This window comes from Xiphophorus hellerii, chromosome 17 (genome assembly GCF_003331165.1).
Source record: "Xiphophorus hellerii strain 12219 chromosome 17, Xiphophorus_hellerii-4.1, whole genome shotgun sequence".
Lineage (NCBI taxonomy): Eukaryota > Metazoa > Chordata > Actinopteri > Cyprinodontiformes > Poeciliidae > Xiphophorus > Xiphophorus hellerii.
This window is the reverse complement of record NC_045688.1, coordinates 8572499-8591451: the sequence shown is the minus strand read 5'-3', so window position 1 is coordinate 8591451 and position 18953 is coordinate 8572499. Positions and strand designations below refer to the sequence as shown.

General features: G+C 38.9%; 2 protein-coding genes and 1 long non-coding RNA gene across 4 annotated transcripts in view; 2 read left to right on the top strand and 1 right to left on the bottom strand.

Annotated features, from left to right (window-relative positions):
- Nucleotides 1-47: 47 nt before the first annotated feature.
- Nucleotides 48-4622, bottom strand: cyb5r3 (cytochrome b5 reductase 3). The gene is made up of 9 exons (XM_032589975.1): nucleotides 4484-4622; nucleotides 4101-4226; nucleotides 3928-4000; nucleotides 3287-3393; nucleotides 3068-3197; nucleotides 2724-2807; nucleotides 1591-1676; nucleotides 1412-1511; nucleotides 48-655 (listed from the first exon to the last, which is right to left on the bottom strand). Exons 1-9 carry the CDS (start codon nucleotides 4502-4504, stop codon nucleotides 483-485), a joined length of 900 nt encoding a protein of 299 aa, XP_032445866.1. The 5' UTR covers nucleotides 4505-4622; the 3' UTR covers nucleotides 48-482.
- A 2162-nt stretch (nucleotides 4623-6784) lies between these two features.
- LOC116737042 (uncharacterized) lies at nucleotides 6785-7895 on the top strand. Its single transcript, XR_004342722.1, has 2 exons — nucleotides 6785-7277; nucleotides 7376-7895. It is a non-coding gene; the product is annotated as an uncharacterized LOC116737042 (long non-coding RNA).
- Nucleotides 7896-8869: 974 nt separating this feature from the next.
- LOC116737002 (ankyrin repeat and BTB/POZ domain-containing protein BTBD11-A) overlaps nucleotides 8870-18953 on the top strand; it is a 183185-nt gene continuing 173101 nt past the window's right edge. For both annotated transcript variants that reach the window (XM_032589938.1, XM_032589939.1), the window contains exon 1: nucleotides 8870-9737. In XM_032589938.1, coding sequence (XP_032445829.1) covers nucleotides 8870-9737 — 868 coding nt within the window. The remainder of the gene's footprint in view (nucleotides 9738-18953) is intronic.

The following is an 18953-nucleotide window of genomic DNA, read 5'->3' as shown; positions in this document are numbered from 1 at the left end:
TTTCTGTTCTAGTAGGAGAAGTTGCTGTCCAAAAACAACCCCAGACATTTTTTCAGTAGCAACAGATTTTTATGCTCCATGTTAAATACAAGCAACCAGATTTACACTTTAGGTAACATTTAGCAAAAAACTGACATGTTCAACTTGGTGGCGTTCAAAAGCAATGAAGCAGTGATGACCTTAAACAAAAAACAGAGTTCTGCAGGTTTTTAAGGCACTGGATGAACAGCCATAAAGCCACAGTAACTCAAACGTCTCAACACCAAACTAAAAATCCCGTCTCACCATGATTCCCAACTTCCTGGCCAATCCAACTCTTCCCCCTGTGGTTTGGTCTTAGCTACGATTCCTTTGCATCAATAATATAGCTGTATAAATATTGTGTAAACTGTGCAAATCCCTCTGCTTGAGTGCCTTAAGGGCAGAGACAATAACAAAGCCCTTAAACAACCAAACTTGTTTTCCTCCAAATGGACGGACATCTAGAAGGTGAACCTGCGGTTGGGGGCGTGGCCCACTTTGTCCAAGTTGGGATTGCAGGCAAACTGGATCATGGGTGGAGGTCCACACATCAGGATGAGCGTGTCATCACCAGGAGGGGGCAGATGCTTCCTCACCATGTCTTCATTGATGAAGCCCTGGCTGTACTCCCAGTCTGAGCACAGTAAAGTTAGATTGTAAGACAGCTTGTTTATTTTAGTGACATCTGCTGGTGAAAACATGGAACTGCAACAATTTCAAGTTAACATTTGAAGCTGAATATTTAAAAAAAAGGTGAGGATTCAAACTACAAATAAGTCTTAACAGTTCAGCTGTAAAGAAATATACCTCTGACTTTAACCTCATTTATGTCCACTATATGGTGCCACTGTTCCCACACAAAGGAAAACTGCATATTACTATTCATGCTGTGAAATTAACTTTGCTTAGATACATAGTGGGTAAAAATACTAGCATGTAAACCTTAAGTCTTACATGTTTTAAAACTGGTCAAAATCTGCTAAGTTTCCAAAACATTAACTAAAAAAGCTCAACTCACAGGTTTGCACTTGGCAACAAACTATACATTTCTAGATTGATTTCCACTAGCTTAATTTATGCAAAAATGGTCAGAGAAGATTAATGTGCAACACTGTAACATGAACTGCATATCCTGCATTAAGTCTGTTTAAACTGAAAATAACTAGATTTTGGAGTTCCTCAAAGTATTTAGTCCTTTGCTTTTTGTACTCTGATGCACATATGACTTATTCAACTGAAGGTGTATTACTAGTTTCATAGCTAAATATAGAGTTTGCATCTCACTTTAACAAGGCTAAGTCTTCTGAACACTGTTCTTAAATGATTAGTTGACATTTGAAGTGCTTTTAAACCTGACAGATTTCAGGTAAAACACTCTTCCAGGGCTTACTTTCAGGTGCTCTGTCCACTGTGTACCACAAATTGAATCGGTCTGGATGGTTGGCTTGAATCTCATCCAGTTCGTCTTTCAGCAGGATGTCCTTCTCACTCTGTGGACACAGGAGTTGGGTTATTGTACATCGGTCCCTTCAGATATGCAGAACATTATTGATAAATTGTGGAGCTCACCTGGTTGGCAAACAGCAGATGACACACCGTTTGGTCCTGAGGATCCTTAATGATGGCAGTGATGAGCTGCAGCATGGGGGTGATTCCTGCAGAAAGAACAGGAAAGCCTCTGGTGTTATGAGTAACTACACAGTTTTTCTATTAAAATAAATATCGGTGACTAAATAATGGAGCCGTTTGTGTTTGAAAGAGTCAGCTGATCAGATTAATCTGAACTCGTGAGAATCACAAATGAAAGTTTCTCATGACAAAATCTCTGTATGAGTATCTTACAACTCTGCAGCATCAAATCAGCTCCACAAGTAATTAGATAGAAAAATAATCATTGTTGAAAAACTGTTAGGCATTAAACTAACTGACAGACAGTCACACATTAAAGAACCATGAGTTGAGTTTCAGGATATTAACAGATCAACTACATGTAAATGACTTTTGTTTTCAACCTCAAATCTGTTGCATGTGAAAGTATGAAAACATGCTCTATGGTTAAAGGTAATTATGCTTCATAAATTAAGTTCAAATTCCTCTCCAGTTTAACAGTAGAAAACAAAGTCTGTTAAAAATAGCACATTTCAGCATTGTTATGAAATCAAGAGATTATTTCTATACTTGTGTTTAAACTGCTTTTGCTTCTGATTTGACTTCATTAATAAAAATCAATTTGCAGGAAAATAGGCTCTCAAGTCAGGCCTGTATTGACCAGTTAGATGCCAATTTTTATTCTTTTATCGTGAAAGAGTTAAAAAGCAAAGGTTTTGCTGTTTAGCCTAGTTAAGAAATACTTCAACTAACACCAGACAGACGTATCATGTTTGGTATTTCAAGCTTTCAGTTCATAGCTCTCCAGGAATCTTCTTTTTACAGTTGAGTTATGTTTGTTTTTTCAAAGAATTAACTGAAACTGGAACAAACCGATCACACAGGTCAGTATTTTTTAAACAGAGTATTTCAGAAACTTCCCATAATCAATCTCTGGTGGTTATAGAGATATAACATCTAGTGAGCTGCACTCGCAGAATTAGCTGACTGGTTTGAGATGGCAGAAAGCAAACAGAAGCTCAAATTACCGATAGTTACAGCGTAATACAATCTCTGAAGCAGATAAGGTGCAGATGTGAGTTTTTCTAACTCACCTGTTCCTCCAGCGATCATGCCCACATGTTTGGCCGTCTTGGTCACAGCTGGAGATTTTTTATCCCCCTGAATGGCAAAAACACCTGCAGAAACAGCAGCAGGCTCAGTTCTCAGACACCAAAGTCGAGCAGCTGTTAGCAAAGAGGCTACTTCAGCATGCAGGGCCTCTTTTTATTCTTAAGAGCTTAATGATTCCAAGCTCTTTTGAGTTTAACATTTTAGAACCGTCTGCCCAGTTTTATTTTATATATAAAAAAGAATAAAGATGGGAGACTCAAACATTTTCCAAACCCTTTTTTATTTTTTTCGAAGGTGAAAATTGATCAAATCAAGCAGATCTCACCTTTGCCTTTGTAGATAAGAAGACCGCTGGGTCCTCTGAAGTCAATCGTGTCGCCGAGCTTGAGGCTCTCCAAATACTGACTCATCTTTCCACCTTCTGGGAATTTAGGATGAACATTTTTGAAATAAACCTATTAGAGAAAAGCAGATAGAAGACATTTAAATTCATGATTTTAAATGCAATACATAGGCAGAGAAGTGACTTGCTTCTGGACCTCACCTTCACCACCAGGTCCACAAAGCCTTTGTCATCATCGCTGGAGACGGGCGTGTACGGGCGGACGACGAGCTGCCCGTTTATTTTTGTGGACAGATAGATGTGCTGCCCTGAAGACGAGAGCAGAGACGGATATCGGTTTTATTTAGCTTTTATAATTCTGAGAAAAGCCACTAAAACTTGAAAAAGTTAGAAACCCTTGAACTTTCAAAAAAAAAAATTTGCACTTCAATAAATTTTATGTAACAGAAGGAAAATGAGAAATGGTTTTTAAAGTTTTTACAATTGAGAATCTGTAAAATGTGTATTTATTAAGTTCCACTTCAATCTAATCCAGGGCAATTCATTTCCTCTACAAGTTGCCTAATCAGAGAAGAGTCCACCTGCGTGTTATTTTGTTTCTCAGCATAAATACAGCTTTTCTGTGACAGCCTCAGAGGTTTGCTGGAGAACATTACAAAGATCAACGAAGGCGATTCCAAAACTCTGTGACCTTTAGCACTTTACTCTAGTGAGAGACTCCATCCCAGAGTGTTGCGCTGGGAGCTAATCCAAACAGCCCTTTGCAATACTACTTTCTAATAGTCTAATACATACTCTTTTGGCCTAAATTGTGTGTGCGTGTTTTAGGAGCTCATACTGACCAATAGGCAGGCCGAGGACGTGTTCAGGAGAAGGCAGGGCAAAGCGGAACTTTCTTGTGTCATGACTCACAATCTAAAGGAAGCACAACAATCAGATCAAATCAAGTGTCACGTGAACGCACCAGCAGAGTTTGCAGACATTAGCAGATGTTGCTAAACAGCCCCTTTCTTACCTGTTTGTCGATTAACCTGAGCGCATATTTGATGTTGGGGTCCTCCAAGGTGATGGCAGGTCTCCTCTTGGAGAACAGCAGCCTGAAGATGAGGTTGAGGATGCTGTCAAAGCCTCCTCGGATCAGCTGCGAGATGAAGGTCAGACAGCAGACCACCGGTTAGCATTAGCTACAGCCTGTGTAGGAGCCCTGCGGGGCGTTGTCACAACTGAAAGTCATCTTACTTTAATCCCCCCTTAACAGGAGAAATGAGTCACGCAGATTCCTGCGGGGAGGACGACTGGACTTCACGAGGAAAAACTGAGTGTTGGCTAATGTTAGCTCTGAGAAGTTAGCTAAACTTAAACGAGTTAAATAATGTTGCAAAAGAGAACAAAACTCACCCCGATGATGTAAGACAACATTTTCAGTCCGCTAGCTTGCTTGTTTGTTTGTTGAGAGCGCAACTCTTGGAAGGCGGGTACTGCTGCAACTGTCTGAACTGCAACGGAAGTTTAGGTCGTCACTATGCTTGTACGTGAAACTATATCCGGTTACAGCTTTTCAAAATTAAAGCATTTGTATAAAAAACATTTCCCTACGCTGAACTAAGCTCTAAGTTTGAAGTGTACGGAGCCCCCTAGGGGACATGGGGAATTTTTTTTCTTTTGCGTTCCCTCGCAATACTGTACTGGTCAGTTATGCAGCATAATTGAACACTGCAAGCCTTTCTTACGGTGGGCGCCGTACTTTATGCTTTAATATTAGGTTATGTGAGGTTTTTCCATGAATGTTAGTATCTTTTTGTGAAATATCTGAAGTTTTATATCTTTCTTTAGGATAGAAAGGTCAACTGATCCAGGAGAACTTTCCATGTTTGTAAACTCATGTCAGCCAATGCCCTCCTCCAGGAAGAAACCACAGCCAATCAGAACACCAGACCCAGTGCAGAATCTATGGAAAGAAAAATAACTGAGAAAACAAAATTTAGTTTCTAACTAAGCTTTTTAGTTGGAAAAGGTTTAGATTCTAACGAAACTTCTTGTTTCAGAAGTGGAACAGAGAATGGAACTGTTTCTGCCTTTGTTTTTCCCCTCCTTGGGCTGCCACCTTATCGTGGTGGAGGGGTTTGAGTGTCCCAATGATCCCAGGGCTGTTGGAGGCTGCCTCCATCTAGAGACCTGAAGTTGGGTGAGGGCTGCCGGGACAAACAAGTCCTAGGTGAGGGATCGGACCAAGAGCAGCCCAAAGATCGCTTAGAAATATAAACACAGAGTGTTCCTGTTTACAGATGGCGATATGAACAGTGTTCCCGCTTACAGCCAGAGCTATAGACAGATGTCAGTTTCTCCCAGTGTTTTATCAGCCTGGCGGGCCACCAGGCTTTATTGTTTCCCCCATCCAACCTGTTTCCCTTCAACCTGTACTTTTACTTTGACTGGAATATTTTTTTTAACACAAGTATGTGTTCTTCTACTTTAGAGAACTTGGAGTACTTTTCTCCACTTCTCCTCAATTAAATAGACCATTATTGTAATAATAGACAGCCAAATGTGATATAATATAACTTTTTGCTTACTGTTTGCTCTAATGCTGTAACAGTATTCATTTTTTGTGCTTGACTACACAAACAGATTTGTGTTCTTTTATTGTCTTACAAAAATTCTCAAATGGACACTTTGTTGGGAGCAGATTTTTTTTCTTCTGTAATTAATATTCAAAAGAGCAAAATGTATCATGCAGATAATCTGGGTTAATTAAAATACTACTTTAACAAAGCAATGTAATTCACCCTGTTCGCCTGACTGTGGCAGCATAAAATCAAAATTGCAAGGGAAATTTCTATGTTTGAACATTTATTCAAAATGCATTTAAAATAGCTTATTGTGATAATAATGTATTATGATATACTATACATTATTACTATTATTTAAAAAATACTAATTTGACTGATATAATCACTTCAGTCAGTCATTGTCACTTTATTTTTGTTTTTATTTGTGAAATTTGCAGCTCTTTTGCCTTTATGACAGTTTTTTTGCAAATAATTTATCTCGTGTCTTTTCAAATTGCACCCTCAATGTGATGTTTAAAAAATACATCCTTATTCATCATTTTACTCGTACCGGAAAAATTGTCGCATTGCCAAACGCTGCAGTACACTTTGTTTACCAGAGAGGGGCAGTATAGTATCATACATTAATAACCTTTTTTGCAACTTATTGCTCCGTTCCAATACTTTTATAATAAACTGTGTAACATTTTAAAGAAATATTTATCAGTTTTTACCACTGATTTAAATCAGTTAAGTATCCTTACATGGCTTTCTGATATTTTTAGTTTATATTTCTCATTTTTCAAGTTTAATTTATTATCATTTTAAATCTGTTTGTTTTTCAATTTACTGGTTATAGTTAACTTTGTCATAATTGATAGATAACCTGATAATAAATTGACAATTTATTTTGTTTTATTGATCTTTTTTCTCTTTTACCGTCTTTCAGTTTTTAGTTTTCAATCTTTTATTTTTGCATTACTAATATTTTTACATTTTTTATCTTCAAACGGTATAAAGAATGTACTAAAATATTAACAGTATTTATTCATATTACTTCTAAAGGTTTTGCAATAAAACATTTAATTTATGTTATTCAATTTTAAATGTATTTATTTTGTTGACTAAATATGTTTTTTATTTATTTATTTCTGTCTTTGCATTTAGTCATTTATGAATAAATCAGTTAATTTGTGTATAGCTTTTGGGGCAACCTCCAACTCTATAACATATGAATACAATGTTTAAAAAAACTTCAAAAATTTCTTTCTTTATTTAGTTACTTCAAAATGTGTCTGCGCAGCATGACTAAGGTCTATATGCGACGCACAGCTTCTGCTGGGAAACACATGATCTATCATCTTTGCAGGGAAAATCATGATAATTTTTCCAGTTACCAGGCAACCAAGGCCTAATAACTGAGGACGGACTCTGGAGCACCAGCAGAGGACTCTGAGGCGTCGCTGACAGCTGCCCACCTCCGCCGCTCTCACCTGAGCAAGGAGGGAAGATCTGCAGTGCATCAGGAGCTGCAGAAGGCGACGCAGACCAGCAGACAAAGATGAGAGATGAAAAGAAATCCTCACGTTTAACGTTTAAACATAAGAGGCTTCTTTCGCTCCTGTTATTGTCTACTCACAGCTGTAAGACACTGTGTTGATTTGTTTTACACTTTTCCTGCTCCATCACTTTTCCAAGCGTTGCATAACTCTCCCCATGTCACCTCGGTCTGTTTTTCCAGCTCTGGCACAATGCAGCGTCATGCAAAGAAAGCAGGAAAGTGCCTCTGGCATGGCAGGCAGCGGGGACAGATGGTGGATCCAGCTCGGATGCACAAGGAGAAGCCCCAGCAGAACGGATGAATCATCATTCCACCAACTGCTTCTCTCTGCACGTCAGGATTTAGCTCGCTCACTCTTTGTTTTAGCCAACAACAACAAAAAGAAATTCTGTATTTACAGGCAATAAACGCTTCAGAGGGATTATTTTCAGCAAATGGAGCTAAATGTTGAAGCTTTCACAAGATGTTGGAATAATCAGTCTCTGAAAGTCTTGGGGCAAAGTTCTTAAACTGTAAAATATTCATAGACATATGGGACTGAACAAGTTTTGGTTAACATCTGCCTATCTGATTTTCTTAAAAGGTGCAGTAGCTTGATGAAACCAACAGCTTGGCATGGAAACCCTGCTTTATCCAGATTTAATGTAAAGAAAAACACTGTGGAAATTAATGGCATTAAAATTTAAAACTGGCATAATTACATGTAGATATTGTCAGATTAATTTTCTGGAGACAGACGATCATCTTCCCACATCATCTAACTCCAGTCCTGGAGGGGCCACTGCCCTGCAACTTTTAGATGTGCCTCTGCTGCACCACACCTGAACAGAATAATTAGGTCATTAGCAAGGCTCTGGAGAATGAACCTTCATAAGGAGGAGGTAATTAAGCCATTTCATTCCAGCGTTTTGTACCTGTGGCACATCTAAAGACTGCAGGACGGTGGGCCCTTGAGGACTGGAGTTTGACACCCCTGATCTAACTGGTTTTCTTTCATCCTCCCAAGTTTTTGTTTTTTTAAATCAGCTTTGTATTAATTTCTCTTGCGTTTTTATGCATTTGTTGTCTTTTATGAAACTTTGTGCTCTTGAAATGTGCTACAAAAATAAAGTTTTATTCACTAACTCACTAAAACTGAATTGTTTCTAATTCAGAAATACCGATTCAAATCTAAACAAGTAAGCTGCATGTAATTTATTGTAGCTTAACAACTTTTTAAAATATATATTAGTGTATATTCCACTCTGCTTGTGCTCAGAGAGAAACTTCGCCGCAGCTTCATGCCTTTCCGGTTGCGTTGAGTCGTGCTTCACCAGGTGCTGAGACTCAGCAGGTTGCGCGTCTGCGTCACTCACAGCTGAACCGAGACGCTGATTGGCTCGTTTGGAGCTCCGCGGGGTCTCCGCGCTCCTCCTCTCCACCGGAGCCCTGCCCGCCTGCGTGCCTGCACGCTCTGCGCTTGTTGCGGGGTTTGTGCGCTCTTCTTGGACAGACACGCCGAGAAGGAGAAGTTGTCGTGTGCGTCAGGAAGATCGAGGAGAGTAAAATTCTGACTTCTGGCTGTTTTTTTTTGTTTTTTTTTACTGGTCAAACTGGGAGGGAATAAGGCACCGGGGCGAGTTTGAGGCGTTTATCTGCGAGAACCAAGGATACCCAACATTATGTGGTGCAATTATGGCAGGCAAGGATAAGACAGTCGTGAGGACGCTGGAGGATTTAACGCTTGATTCTGGTTATGGTGGAGCCGCGGACTCGGTCAGGTCGTCCAGCGTGTCGCTCTGCTGCTCCGACACGCACCAGTCCGTCTCGCATGGAGGCAACTACTGGCATCTGACGGAATCCATGCACAGCAGACACAACAGTTTGGACACGGTCAACACCGTCCTGGCGGAGGACACGGAGATCCTGGAGTGTGCGGGACACTGCGCCAAGCTGCCCGAGCTGGAGGAGGTACCGTGGAGCCTCGGAGAGGTGGAGGGCGCACTGAGGAAGGACGAGGAGCTGATGTTGGGGAACCCGACTCCGGAGGTCCTGGCGCGGCTGTCCGCCCTCATCAGCCGGGCGCTGGTGAGGGTGGCCCGGGAGGCGCAGCGGCTCAGCCTGCGCTACGCCAAGTGCACCAAACATGAGATCCAGAGCGCCATCAAGGTGGTGCTCTCATGGACCATCTCGGTGAACTGCATCACGGCGGCGCTCAGCGCGCTTTCCCTCTACAACATGTCCAGCGCCGGAGACAAGTTCAGCCGCGGCAAGTCGGTGCGCTGCGGCTTGGTGTTCTCCGTGGGGAGGTTCTTCAGGTGGATGGTGGACAGCCGGGTGGCCCTGAGGATACACGAGCACGCCGCCATCTACCTGTGCGCCTGCATGGAGAGCCTGTTCAGGGAGGTGTTCGGCCGCGTCCTGCGCAGCGCGCTGGTGGAGAGGGACAACGGGATCCCCAAGATCACGCTGGAGTCCATGGAGCAAGCCATCAGCAACGACTCGGAGATCTGGGGTCTGCTGCAGCCCTACCAGCACCTCATCTGCGGCAAGAATTCAAGCGGTAGGAAAGCATGACAAAACACACACACTTCCACTGACAGTGCGAGACAACCTCCATCTGGACACTACAAGTAAAGCAACAACACCCAAAGTGATATAGTTTTATTAATTTAGGTAATTATGGCCTATAAATATCCAAAACCCTAAATATTGTCATTGATTTATTAGAATATAAGACCAGAAATGCTTTGGTTGTGGTCTCAAACAGGGCATGCAACTTTTAGATGTCTCCTTTGTCCTGTATGTTTGAATTAAATGGTGAACTGCCTCAGTAGTATGCAGTCAGGCTCTACAGAGCTCTGCTAATGAGCTAGCATTGTAGCCAGGTGTGCTGAAGCTAATAGATTTTTAGCTTTAGCTCTGTTGTGAAATCAGCTTAAGCGGGTTTTATCTTAAACTCTTGGAAACTGAAACTAAATGTTACAACAGTTTTAAGCTTTTACTAAATCACGATTTACTCGTTTGTATCTTTAACTTGTTGAGCAGCAGTACCGTTAGCTAGCATGCTAACACGTATAAGTTAGCTTAGCATCAGTGCTACTTCTATGCTAACTGTATTTGAATTAAAATTCTTGCTCCAACAACACAAAAACTTTCTCAACCACAACTGTTATGATCCTTGTCTAATTTTTATTGTGTTCATATAATCATAGTGTAAAACAGCCATCAGTAAGAATAGCTAACATTTGACTGATAAAATATCTCCAGTTAAAACATTTTTAGATAAGGTTTGTGAGTGTGGATGAGATAATTCTTTTAAACCAGTTTTATAGTTGTAGAATTTTCCAGTGTTCTTAATACATCTAGAAATGTGCTTCTAAAAAAAGATAGTCAGTTTTCAATCTGCCTCCAAAACAAGTTCTCCCTTTCTTGGTTATCAGAGCCCTGCAGCATCTACAGTCAAATTGGTGTTTATGGTGAGAAAAAGATCAAACAAACTCCATCTTGTGTCACTGTGAGCCATTGTGTTTCCCATGCTGCTGCATGGCAGGCATGAATGTTAATGGGTGTTTTTGACAGTCTGAGTTGGTGTGCATCGTGCAATAATTTAGCAGAAGCAGGATTTCGTGTTATGTATTGTGTGCTGGCCTTGTTGACAATGCCGCTGTGTCACTCCAGAAGGTGTAAGCCGTCAGTGAGTGTGGGTTGGCCTTTTATTTTAATTTTTTTTCTCTATCGAAAAGCACTGAATGAGTTGGCTGAAACTGTAAAGCAGAAGGGACTTGACATACTGAGAGCCAAACTGGGACATGCAGTATTGAACAGGAAGAAGTCATATTGCAGTGATGGTTTTCAGGCGATAGCTTTGGCAAAGTGAAACATTTCTTTGATGTGCATATGGGCGTGATTTGTTAAATAACAGCTTCGAAAAGAGAGACTATGAGAGGCAATCTGAAGATAAATTGATCTGAAATGGGTCTCATCATGATATGATGTGATCTGAATCCAAATGTCATGGAAGAAGAATCAGATTCTTTCTATTCAGTACCACAAACTACTCACTCTGATGTGACGTTATAGGAAAATTAGTACATGCTGAAACTGAGGATTAGTTTTAGACACCATTATTTACCATCTGATGTAAGTTTTTAAGTCATTTCAGTTTACTTATATAGATATCCAGTTCATAAGGTGACAAAAATATTAGGTTATACAAAATATAGTTCAGTCCACTTAGTCTGATTGATAACATTGATTTGTTTTTATAAGTTGGATGATAAGTTTTATGTTTTCTAGTACTGTGCAAAAATCTTGGGTGATTGGTTGAGATTTTTTCCTTTGTCTCGATCTAAAGATAAAGGTTTCACACTGGTCTTTGTTTAGATTTGAGCTACTTTTTAACTTAGTTTGTTATTTATCTGATTCTTTTTTTGTATTTAAAATTGCAATGCTCAGAAATATTATTGTAGATATGATTCGTCATTGTTCTTAATAGCCAATTAATTGAATTTTTAAACATATCTTTCCTTCTCTATCGACGGCTTTTAACGTCGCTGTGCATCCTTCTTCCTATCTCTTTGCCTCTAGAGGAACCAGTTTATAAAAAAATCAATAGCAGTAAAATTTCTCCAGTTTTCAGGAGATACATTTTTAAACCTCTCGTTATACTGGCCTCACAGTTTCAAGTTTGATTCTCACACCTGCAGCATATTTATTCCGATTTTTAATCAGATTTTAATCTAACATCCAATCAGGTGTGTGAAATGTCTCCATTGTTGCAGTTCTGGTCAAAGAGAGGAGACAATAAGCAGCTGAAGGTGTGAAAGAAACCCTTTATGCAGAAACACATGCTCCCATTTCTAAGTGTTCATCTGAAAAAGAAAAGTGATGCAGCACATAATGACTGAATCTGGGTTGTTCTGCTCTCCCACTGACCATACCTGACTGCTCTTATTGAGCAGAGCAAAATTTCAGCCTTTGTGTCCAGAAGAAGTAAATGCTGCTCTCTGACTTTAAAGAAAAATCTTTTAGAAATACTTTTGCAAAGTGATTTCAAAAGCCTCTGATGTAGACGGTTTTTGAAATACTGGAACGAGTCACACACTCCACCCACTCCGCTGTAATGGGTGGAGTGGGTGGTGATGAAACGTGAATGCAGAGATGCACATTGACTGTATTCTGCAGAACTATCATGATGACTGCAAGAAAAAAAAGCTGTGATATGTGCTGTAACCCTGCAGTAATGGTCCTGAAAAAAGCTACACACACTCTTAATTTGACTCTTATTTTACCATTTCTTGCAAAAATATGACTACATCTATTGTCCAGAGATAAAAAAAGAAGGGAAAAAGTAGTTAAATAGTCCTACCAGCTAGCAACTCTTAACAGAGTGCAATTAGCAATTAACAAATCTAATGCATAGTACCAGTAATGTTTCAAAATTCCAACCATAAGTTTCACATCAATTACAAATGAGCCTGTTAATAATTCATTCATCATATGTTGCACATCAAACATCAACTCATTCATTAAAAATACATTAAATACTCTGTTAGCATAAACATATTTTAGCATATTTTCTACTCTGTTAGAAAATACGCCCAGGCATCTTAGGCATTTCACCAGCAATGCCACATTTCAAACGGCGTCCAAAACGCCAAAAGAACAAACAAACAAATGGCTCAATTGTAGTTTGGGAGCCTTAAGAGATTAACTTAATGTAAATGGTATTTCTATTTCAGGATCCTAAATAGTTTTATACACCAAATGATCAAAAATACCCAAACTGCATTATGGAATTCTGTTTGCTGAATGCAGAAGTGGTATAAGACCTAAAACGGATCCAAAAGGAACCAAACAACCTGAAGGTCAAGCAACTTACTGCTGAATTTGGTAGCTCTGCATCAAGCCCCACACTTTAAAATGCCCTAAGGTAGTGACAGAATGTTACGGTATAGGTCTCTGTGGTGTTGCTGTGTAAAAGCTCATTACTGGTCTGCAGTTCATCCAAATGCTCTTTGCTGTTGCTTCCCAGTCATTTTTCCAACCTTTGTTTGGCTGCAGCTCTGTGAAGCATTCACTCTGCGTGATATCTTCCTGTCTTCCTTCAGTTTCCGCTTGCATTGCTTTATTCATTGTGTACGACAGGGAAAGCCTGCTGTCAGGCTGAAATCGCTGAAGTTTGTTTGTTACTGTCTGCATGAAATATTCACTTCGGGGTTTTGTTTGTCGCCACTGCTCTGCAGAATAAAAACATCATACATAGAAATGACGAATGCAACTAAAGTAATCATAGAAGGTTCTCATATTGGCTTTCAAGTTGTGTGTTTATGTAATTGCTAAAGGTAGCACTATAATGCTTTTATTTAAAGCTTCCAGTCGATGTCCTTGCATCCTAAAGCTTCTTTGGTTTCATATTTCTTTTGTGTCTATCTACAGTTTGGCACAGAATGATTTCCAAAAGCAGCTTGAAAGTATTTACTGAATACAGCTGCCTGATGGAGAAAGAAACCTACAAAAAGAAAATAAATAGATATATATATATATATATTTTTTTTTTTCGTTCCTATTTTTCTGTATTAGACAACACAACAACTTCAGTAGATCTATTCAAAACATAATGAGTCAAGTGCAGATACATATTTTCACATCATCAACGCACAAATTAAATACCAGAATTAGCTGCTAATGACATTTCAAATGGACGTCAGTTCATTTAAACACAAACCATTCCTAACATATTCAGTTGAATACTTATAAATAAGTTACTAAAAACCAAACACATTTTGTCAAGTTGTTTACTTTGCAGTTGTCTAGCAAGCATGTGGTGACTGTAGAAAGGAACAACTCCATTTATCCAGGAAGAACCTTTAGAGCAACCAGAAACAGGGTTTGTGTTGAGTGGCCAACTGTTGCAACAGGCTGGGAGTGAATCAGTGAGTTGATGTCTCCAACCGAGCTTAGCTAGCTGTAAGAGGTTGAGCGGTTAAAGCAGGGGTGTCAAACTCAATTTCACCAAGGGCCACTTCAGCATATTGGCCACCCTCAACGGGCCACATTGATGGTATAAATCAGGAATGCCCAAGTGCAGTCCTCCAGACTGCAACTTTTAGATGCGTCCCTGCTAAAACATACCCCAGACAAAAAGTTGACTTCCCTCATTAGCAGCAACTCAGTTCTGTAGAGGCCTATGAATGAGTCAGTGATCCAGGTGTGTTAGAGAGAGAACACATCTAAAGTTGCAGAGTGATAGGTCTGGAAAACTAGACTTGGGCAACCCTAGCATAAATGTATGAAAATACAATGTTAAAAATAAATTAAACACCTCATATTGTTAAATAACTGATTTTATGTATTCAAGTTTTAAATATTACATTTGCGTTTGCATGGATGTAAAATTACTGCTCAGTTTAAAAATTACAGTATTTTTAAACTGAGCAGTTTAAAAATATGCTCAGTATTTTTAAACTGCTCAGCTAAACTTCGCTCTTTAGCTCGTTAGCTTGTCGATGTTTCAGTTTTATTCGCTGGTAAAATTATTCTTTGTCTGCTTTAAAGATAAGCAGACAAATAATAAAAACCAAGTTTTGATATTAACTCTCAACTTCATTCACAAAACTTTTTCGTTATTTATTACACAACGAACATGCATTTCACATAAGAACAAAACAATGAGGTGATGTTGCCTGTCCTTGAACACAACGCTGATCCCTCTTCACCCCGTCACCAACTCACACACATCCTCATTGTGTTGTGTTCTGTAAATAAACAAAACACAAGCAAAATCAATAAACTATATGCATATTCCAGTATACTGAGTTTTGGTTTTACATTCATTCTATTTAAATTTAGTTTGTTCGTGCTTACCAATGTTTTCCCCTGGTCAGTTCGTCGATGTCTGGTTTTAGTTCTATTCTGTGGAAATCCGCAAAACGGCGTGTAGGTTTTCGTCAGTAATGCGCGATCTGTGCTTGGTCTTGTTTAAAGTCATTATTGAAAACACAGATAGGTGCTTCCAAACGTGGACAAAACACGAGCTGCATGGAGTCGAAGCTGTGGCATCAAATCAGGGGGCAGGAGACGGTAAAAGTCCAAGATTGAAACATCACTGAACTTCGCTTTTTAGCTTGTTAGCTTGTCGATGTTTCAGTTTTATTCGCTGGGAAAATTAATAATTAGCTTGAGGTGACTCTGCTGCACTCTAGTGGCGAGAAGCCGTAATGTTGGCTGGTAACAATCGGAAGGCATTATGGGAGATGTAGTTTGTAGTCAATTCGTGCTCAAAACCTATTTTAAGTCAATCAATAGGGCTGTAAAACGGTGGTGGGTAGGAGAGGGCCACATAAAATGACGTAGCGGGCCACATGTGGCCCGCGGGCCTTGAGTTTGACACATGTGGGTTAAAGCCTTTCCTCTGCTTACATCTCCCAAAATGCCGTGTGGTTCTGGATCAGAGTTCAGTGAAATAATTGAAAGTTCTATTGGATGTATTATTTATTGATATTGATCACATATCTATGGAGATGTACAGTATGCTGCTATTGATTTACTGTCCAGCCCTAGAAATAGCTCTGACAGTTGCTATGAACACGCAGTTAGACATAAAACCACAGAACAAGAATTATAAAAGGATCAGACAAAATGCAGAAAACAAGCAACATTTCCTCTGTCAATAGGTTCATTCAGAAAATAAATATTAATTTAGACATAAATGGAGAGTAGCAAGAGAGCAGCAGCATAATTATAGATAAAATGTCATTTCATTTGTCATTGTTTTGCTTTTCTAGTCAAAAATGACCTTTTGAATGTTTTGTTATATTGTAATTACAAAAAATACTGATGAAATGACAATTTATTTTGAAATATCAAATACTTTTGAGTTACAGCAACATTTAACATTTAATATTTATCTTCCCCTTGGGATCATAAGTATTTCTGTATTTGAATAAAATTTAAATAACTATAAAGCCCATTTCTTGATGTCATTTGGAGAACTGTAAGCTTTCATTTTGCTCTAATATAAAATTTTTTTTAAAACAGTAAAGTGTGTACATATTGCACTCATATAGCATGCACTGACAATGACAAGGTAGCAGAATTGTTTTGCTGTCCCACAACATTTATTTTGAAAATATGCGATGGTAAATGTGTGTAGATTTTACTTTATTATTTGTGAATATGTTCACATTTTCAGGTGTTACTGAACTGAGTATCTAAACGCATACTTCACCACAAAGTCTGAAAAGTATAGGACGTTATTGCAGCTGCCTTGCATGGTCTCACTGTCACGGTACTGCAACTGTTTGTGTTGCAGGACTGCAGGGCTCCAAATATAGACTGATGCTGTACTGAGGGGTACAGAAAATAACGAGCTTTTATTAATAAAGCTGCATGAATCCAGATAGATTGACGGAGGCTGACATGGAAGGCAATAATAACTGACATAAGACTCATACAGCACAACTTATCATGGGACAACTGGAACTATCTGGATTTTGGAAAAGCCTGAGGCTTCAGTCATTAAATTTGTTGTGACTTTTTTCTTGATGGTGACTTGACTGGTTTGTTTGAGATTCACCAGATTGTTTGATCTTGTCTGGAAAGCCGTCAGTCTCTTATTTTGATTAGATAATATAAGAGTAAACAAGACTTATTTGTGCAATTGAGGAAAAGCTCCATTGTATATAAAAGAAAAAAAATGTCCAAAAAATGTCTGATTTTATACTTTATGTCAGTTTTAATATTTTTATATTTCTGCCTTTAGTTAGGAAAAAATGTTGCAAATTTCTGAATTTTAAAAGTGAAGAATAGTCCAGTTTTTGTTGTGCATATATGACATTAATCTCAAAATTGAGATTACATTTCAGTAATTTGTTTCAGGAGTGATAGATCCTATTGAACATTATTCTAATCATTTAAAATTATTGTGATTTACTGGGATGGGTTAAATCTCTGAGCTTATTATTCTACACACAAGAATGAAGGCTTATATATTTACCATCCAATTAGTTATTGATTTTTGTGCTTCCTCTTTGTACATTATACCTGAAAACTGCTCTTTTTAATATTGGCGTTCACCTCTCTATATATTATAAATATTGATGAACTTTGTAAAATTTCAACCCTTTAGATACCAGTTTTAGATTACTTTTCTTTTTTTTTAAATTTAGTTTTAATAGAAAAAAAACACGAAAGGTGGTACAATTTCTGTGCACATTTTATTTTATATTTTAGCATTGAGACATAATCAGTAGGATTTGGAATTAAGTTGTAAATTGTAATTAACCAACTTTTAATCACTTTTTTTATTAAATTAAATCATTATTAGGCTGTGCACTGCAGCTACCAAACAAACGGTGTGTGAATCAGTGCTATATACACAATCTGGTCAAGGTTTAGGCTATTTGCATCATAATAGTTAAAGTTACCTGAAAATAAAACACAAAAATATTAACAGCTCCAATAAGGATAAAGTAATTCTCAATAAAACACAAAGTTATGCCGTGTGGTGCTCGTTTAGTATGTACCTTCAGACTGTTCTGTATATATTTAATAAAAAGCCTGGTCATCAGCTTCCAGGACCGCAGGGATGGTGAGCTTTCCTGTCATTTCCCGTGACCTTCCTGAAGGAGCTGCTCCGACCTCCGTGGGACAGATGACACAACATAATGGAATTGCAAAGCAGGTCTCAGCCAGCCTATTAAATTAGCAGCATGGCGTCCCAGTCTGTCTTTCACACCATATTTTATTGTGTTTTCTGCTGGGGGCGGGCTCTGTGTTTGCATATTTGTTTTCCACTGTGGTTTATAATAAGCTCGGCTCATAACAACAGGATTCTGGCAGAGCCTCTTGTTGTCCATTCTGTCGTAATTTTCCGCCTGTCCCTTCTCCTCCCGGCAGGATGGGTGCACGGAAACGAGCGGACAGATTGTTGTCTTTCTGCTGCTGTTGTGAGCATTCAGCCGAGCAAAGCTGGTTGCGATGGATTTTTATGTCACGGTAATTTCATCCGGCCATAGACTTCCCACTCGCCCCCGTAACCAGTTTGAGCAACGATCGGTGATCGTGAACGTGTTGTGTGGCCAAGATGCATTTTATGAGCCTTTGGTTTCATAATATTCATTTTAACTTCGGGGTGATTCCACTAGAGGAGATTCCCGACATGAGTAAGGTTCAGCGGGGAGCAGCTCAAACTGTTTTGGTTTTATTACTTCTCTTTTATTGGACAGTGGATTCCTCTTTCATTTTCACTAAGTAGGTGAATGTACTGGGTCAGGATGAGATAATAAGAGAAGTGTGTTAGCAGTGCGTAATGCAGTGAGGGAGTTAAGTGGAAGAGGAGGAATCAGGCCAGAGTGTCAGCTGGATGAGGTTGGGCGGCGAAGGCTTTGGCACGGGTTCCTCCAGGATATAATTAACATGCTGATCTGTTTAATTAACACTTATGCTTATCAGTTGGTCATTAAGATTAGCAACAGGAAACACAAAGGGAGGCCTGAAGAACAAAAAACACTTTCATACTTTATATCCATTCCTTCAAAGTCCAAATTGGCGAGTTTGATCAGATTTCTCTGTGTAGCTACAAACAAATATCTTCTATCCTTTATATGATTTAATGAGACTGTGTTGTGGAATCTTCTATATAATCACATAGCAAAGATTCCTAATATAATCAGGAAATGATTTACACTTACCGGCTTATTTCATTTCTTGATTAAGGACATTTGAGTCAAATCTAAAGTGTTTAGAGTATGAGTCAAGTTAGGAGGTGTTTTTT

Coding starts and splice junctions, on each gene's coding strand:
- cyb5r3 (XM_032589975.1), bottom strand. CDS start 4,504: ATGTTGTCTTACATCATCGGG. Junction 4,227..4,483: donor TGTTGTCTTACATCATCGGG/GTGAGTTTTGTT, acceptor TTCATCTCGCAG/CTGATCCGAGGAGGCTTTGA. Junction 1,512..1,590: donor ATCTGCTGTTTGCCAACCAG/GTGAGCTCCACA, acceptor CTGTGTCCACAG/AGTGAGAAGGACATCCTGCT.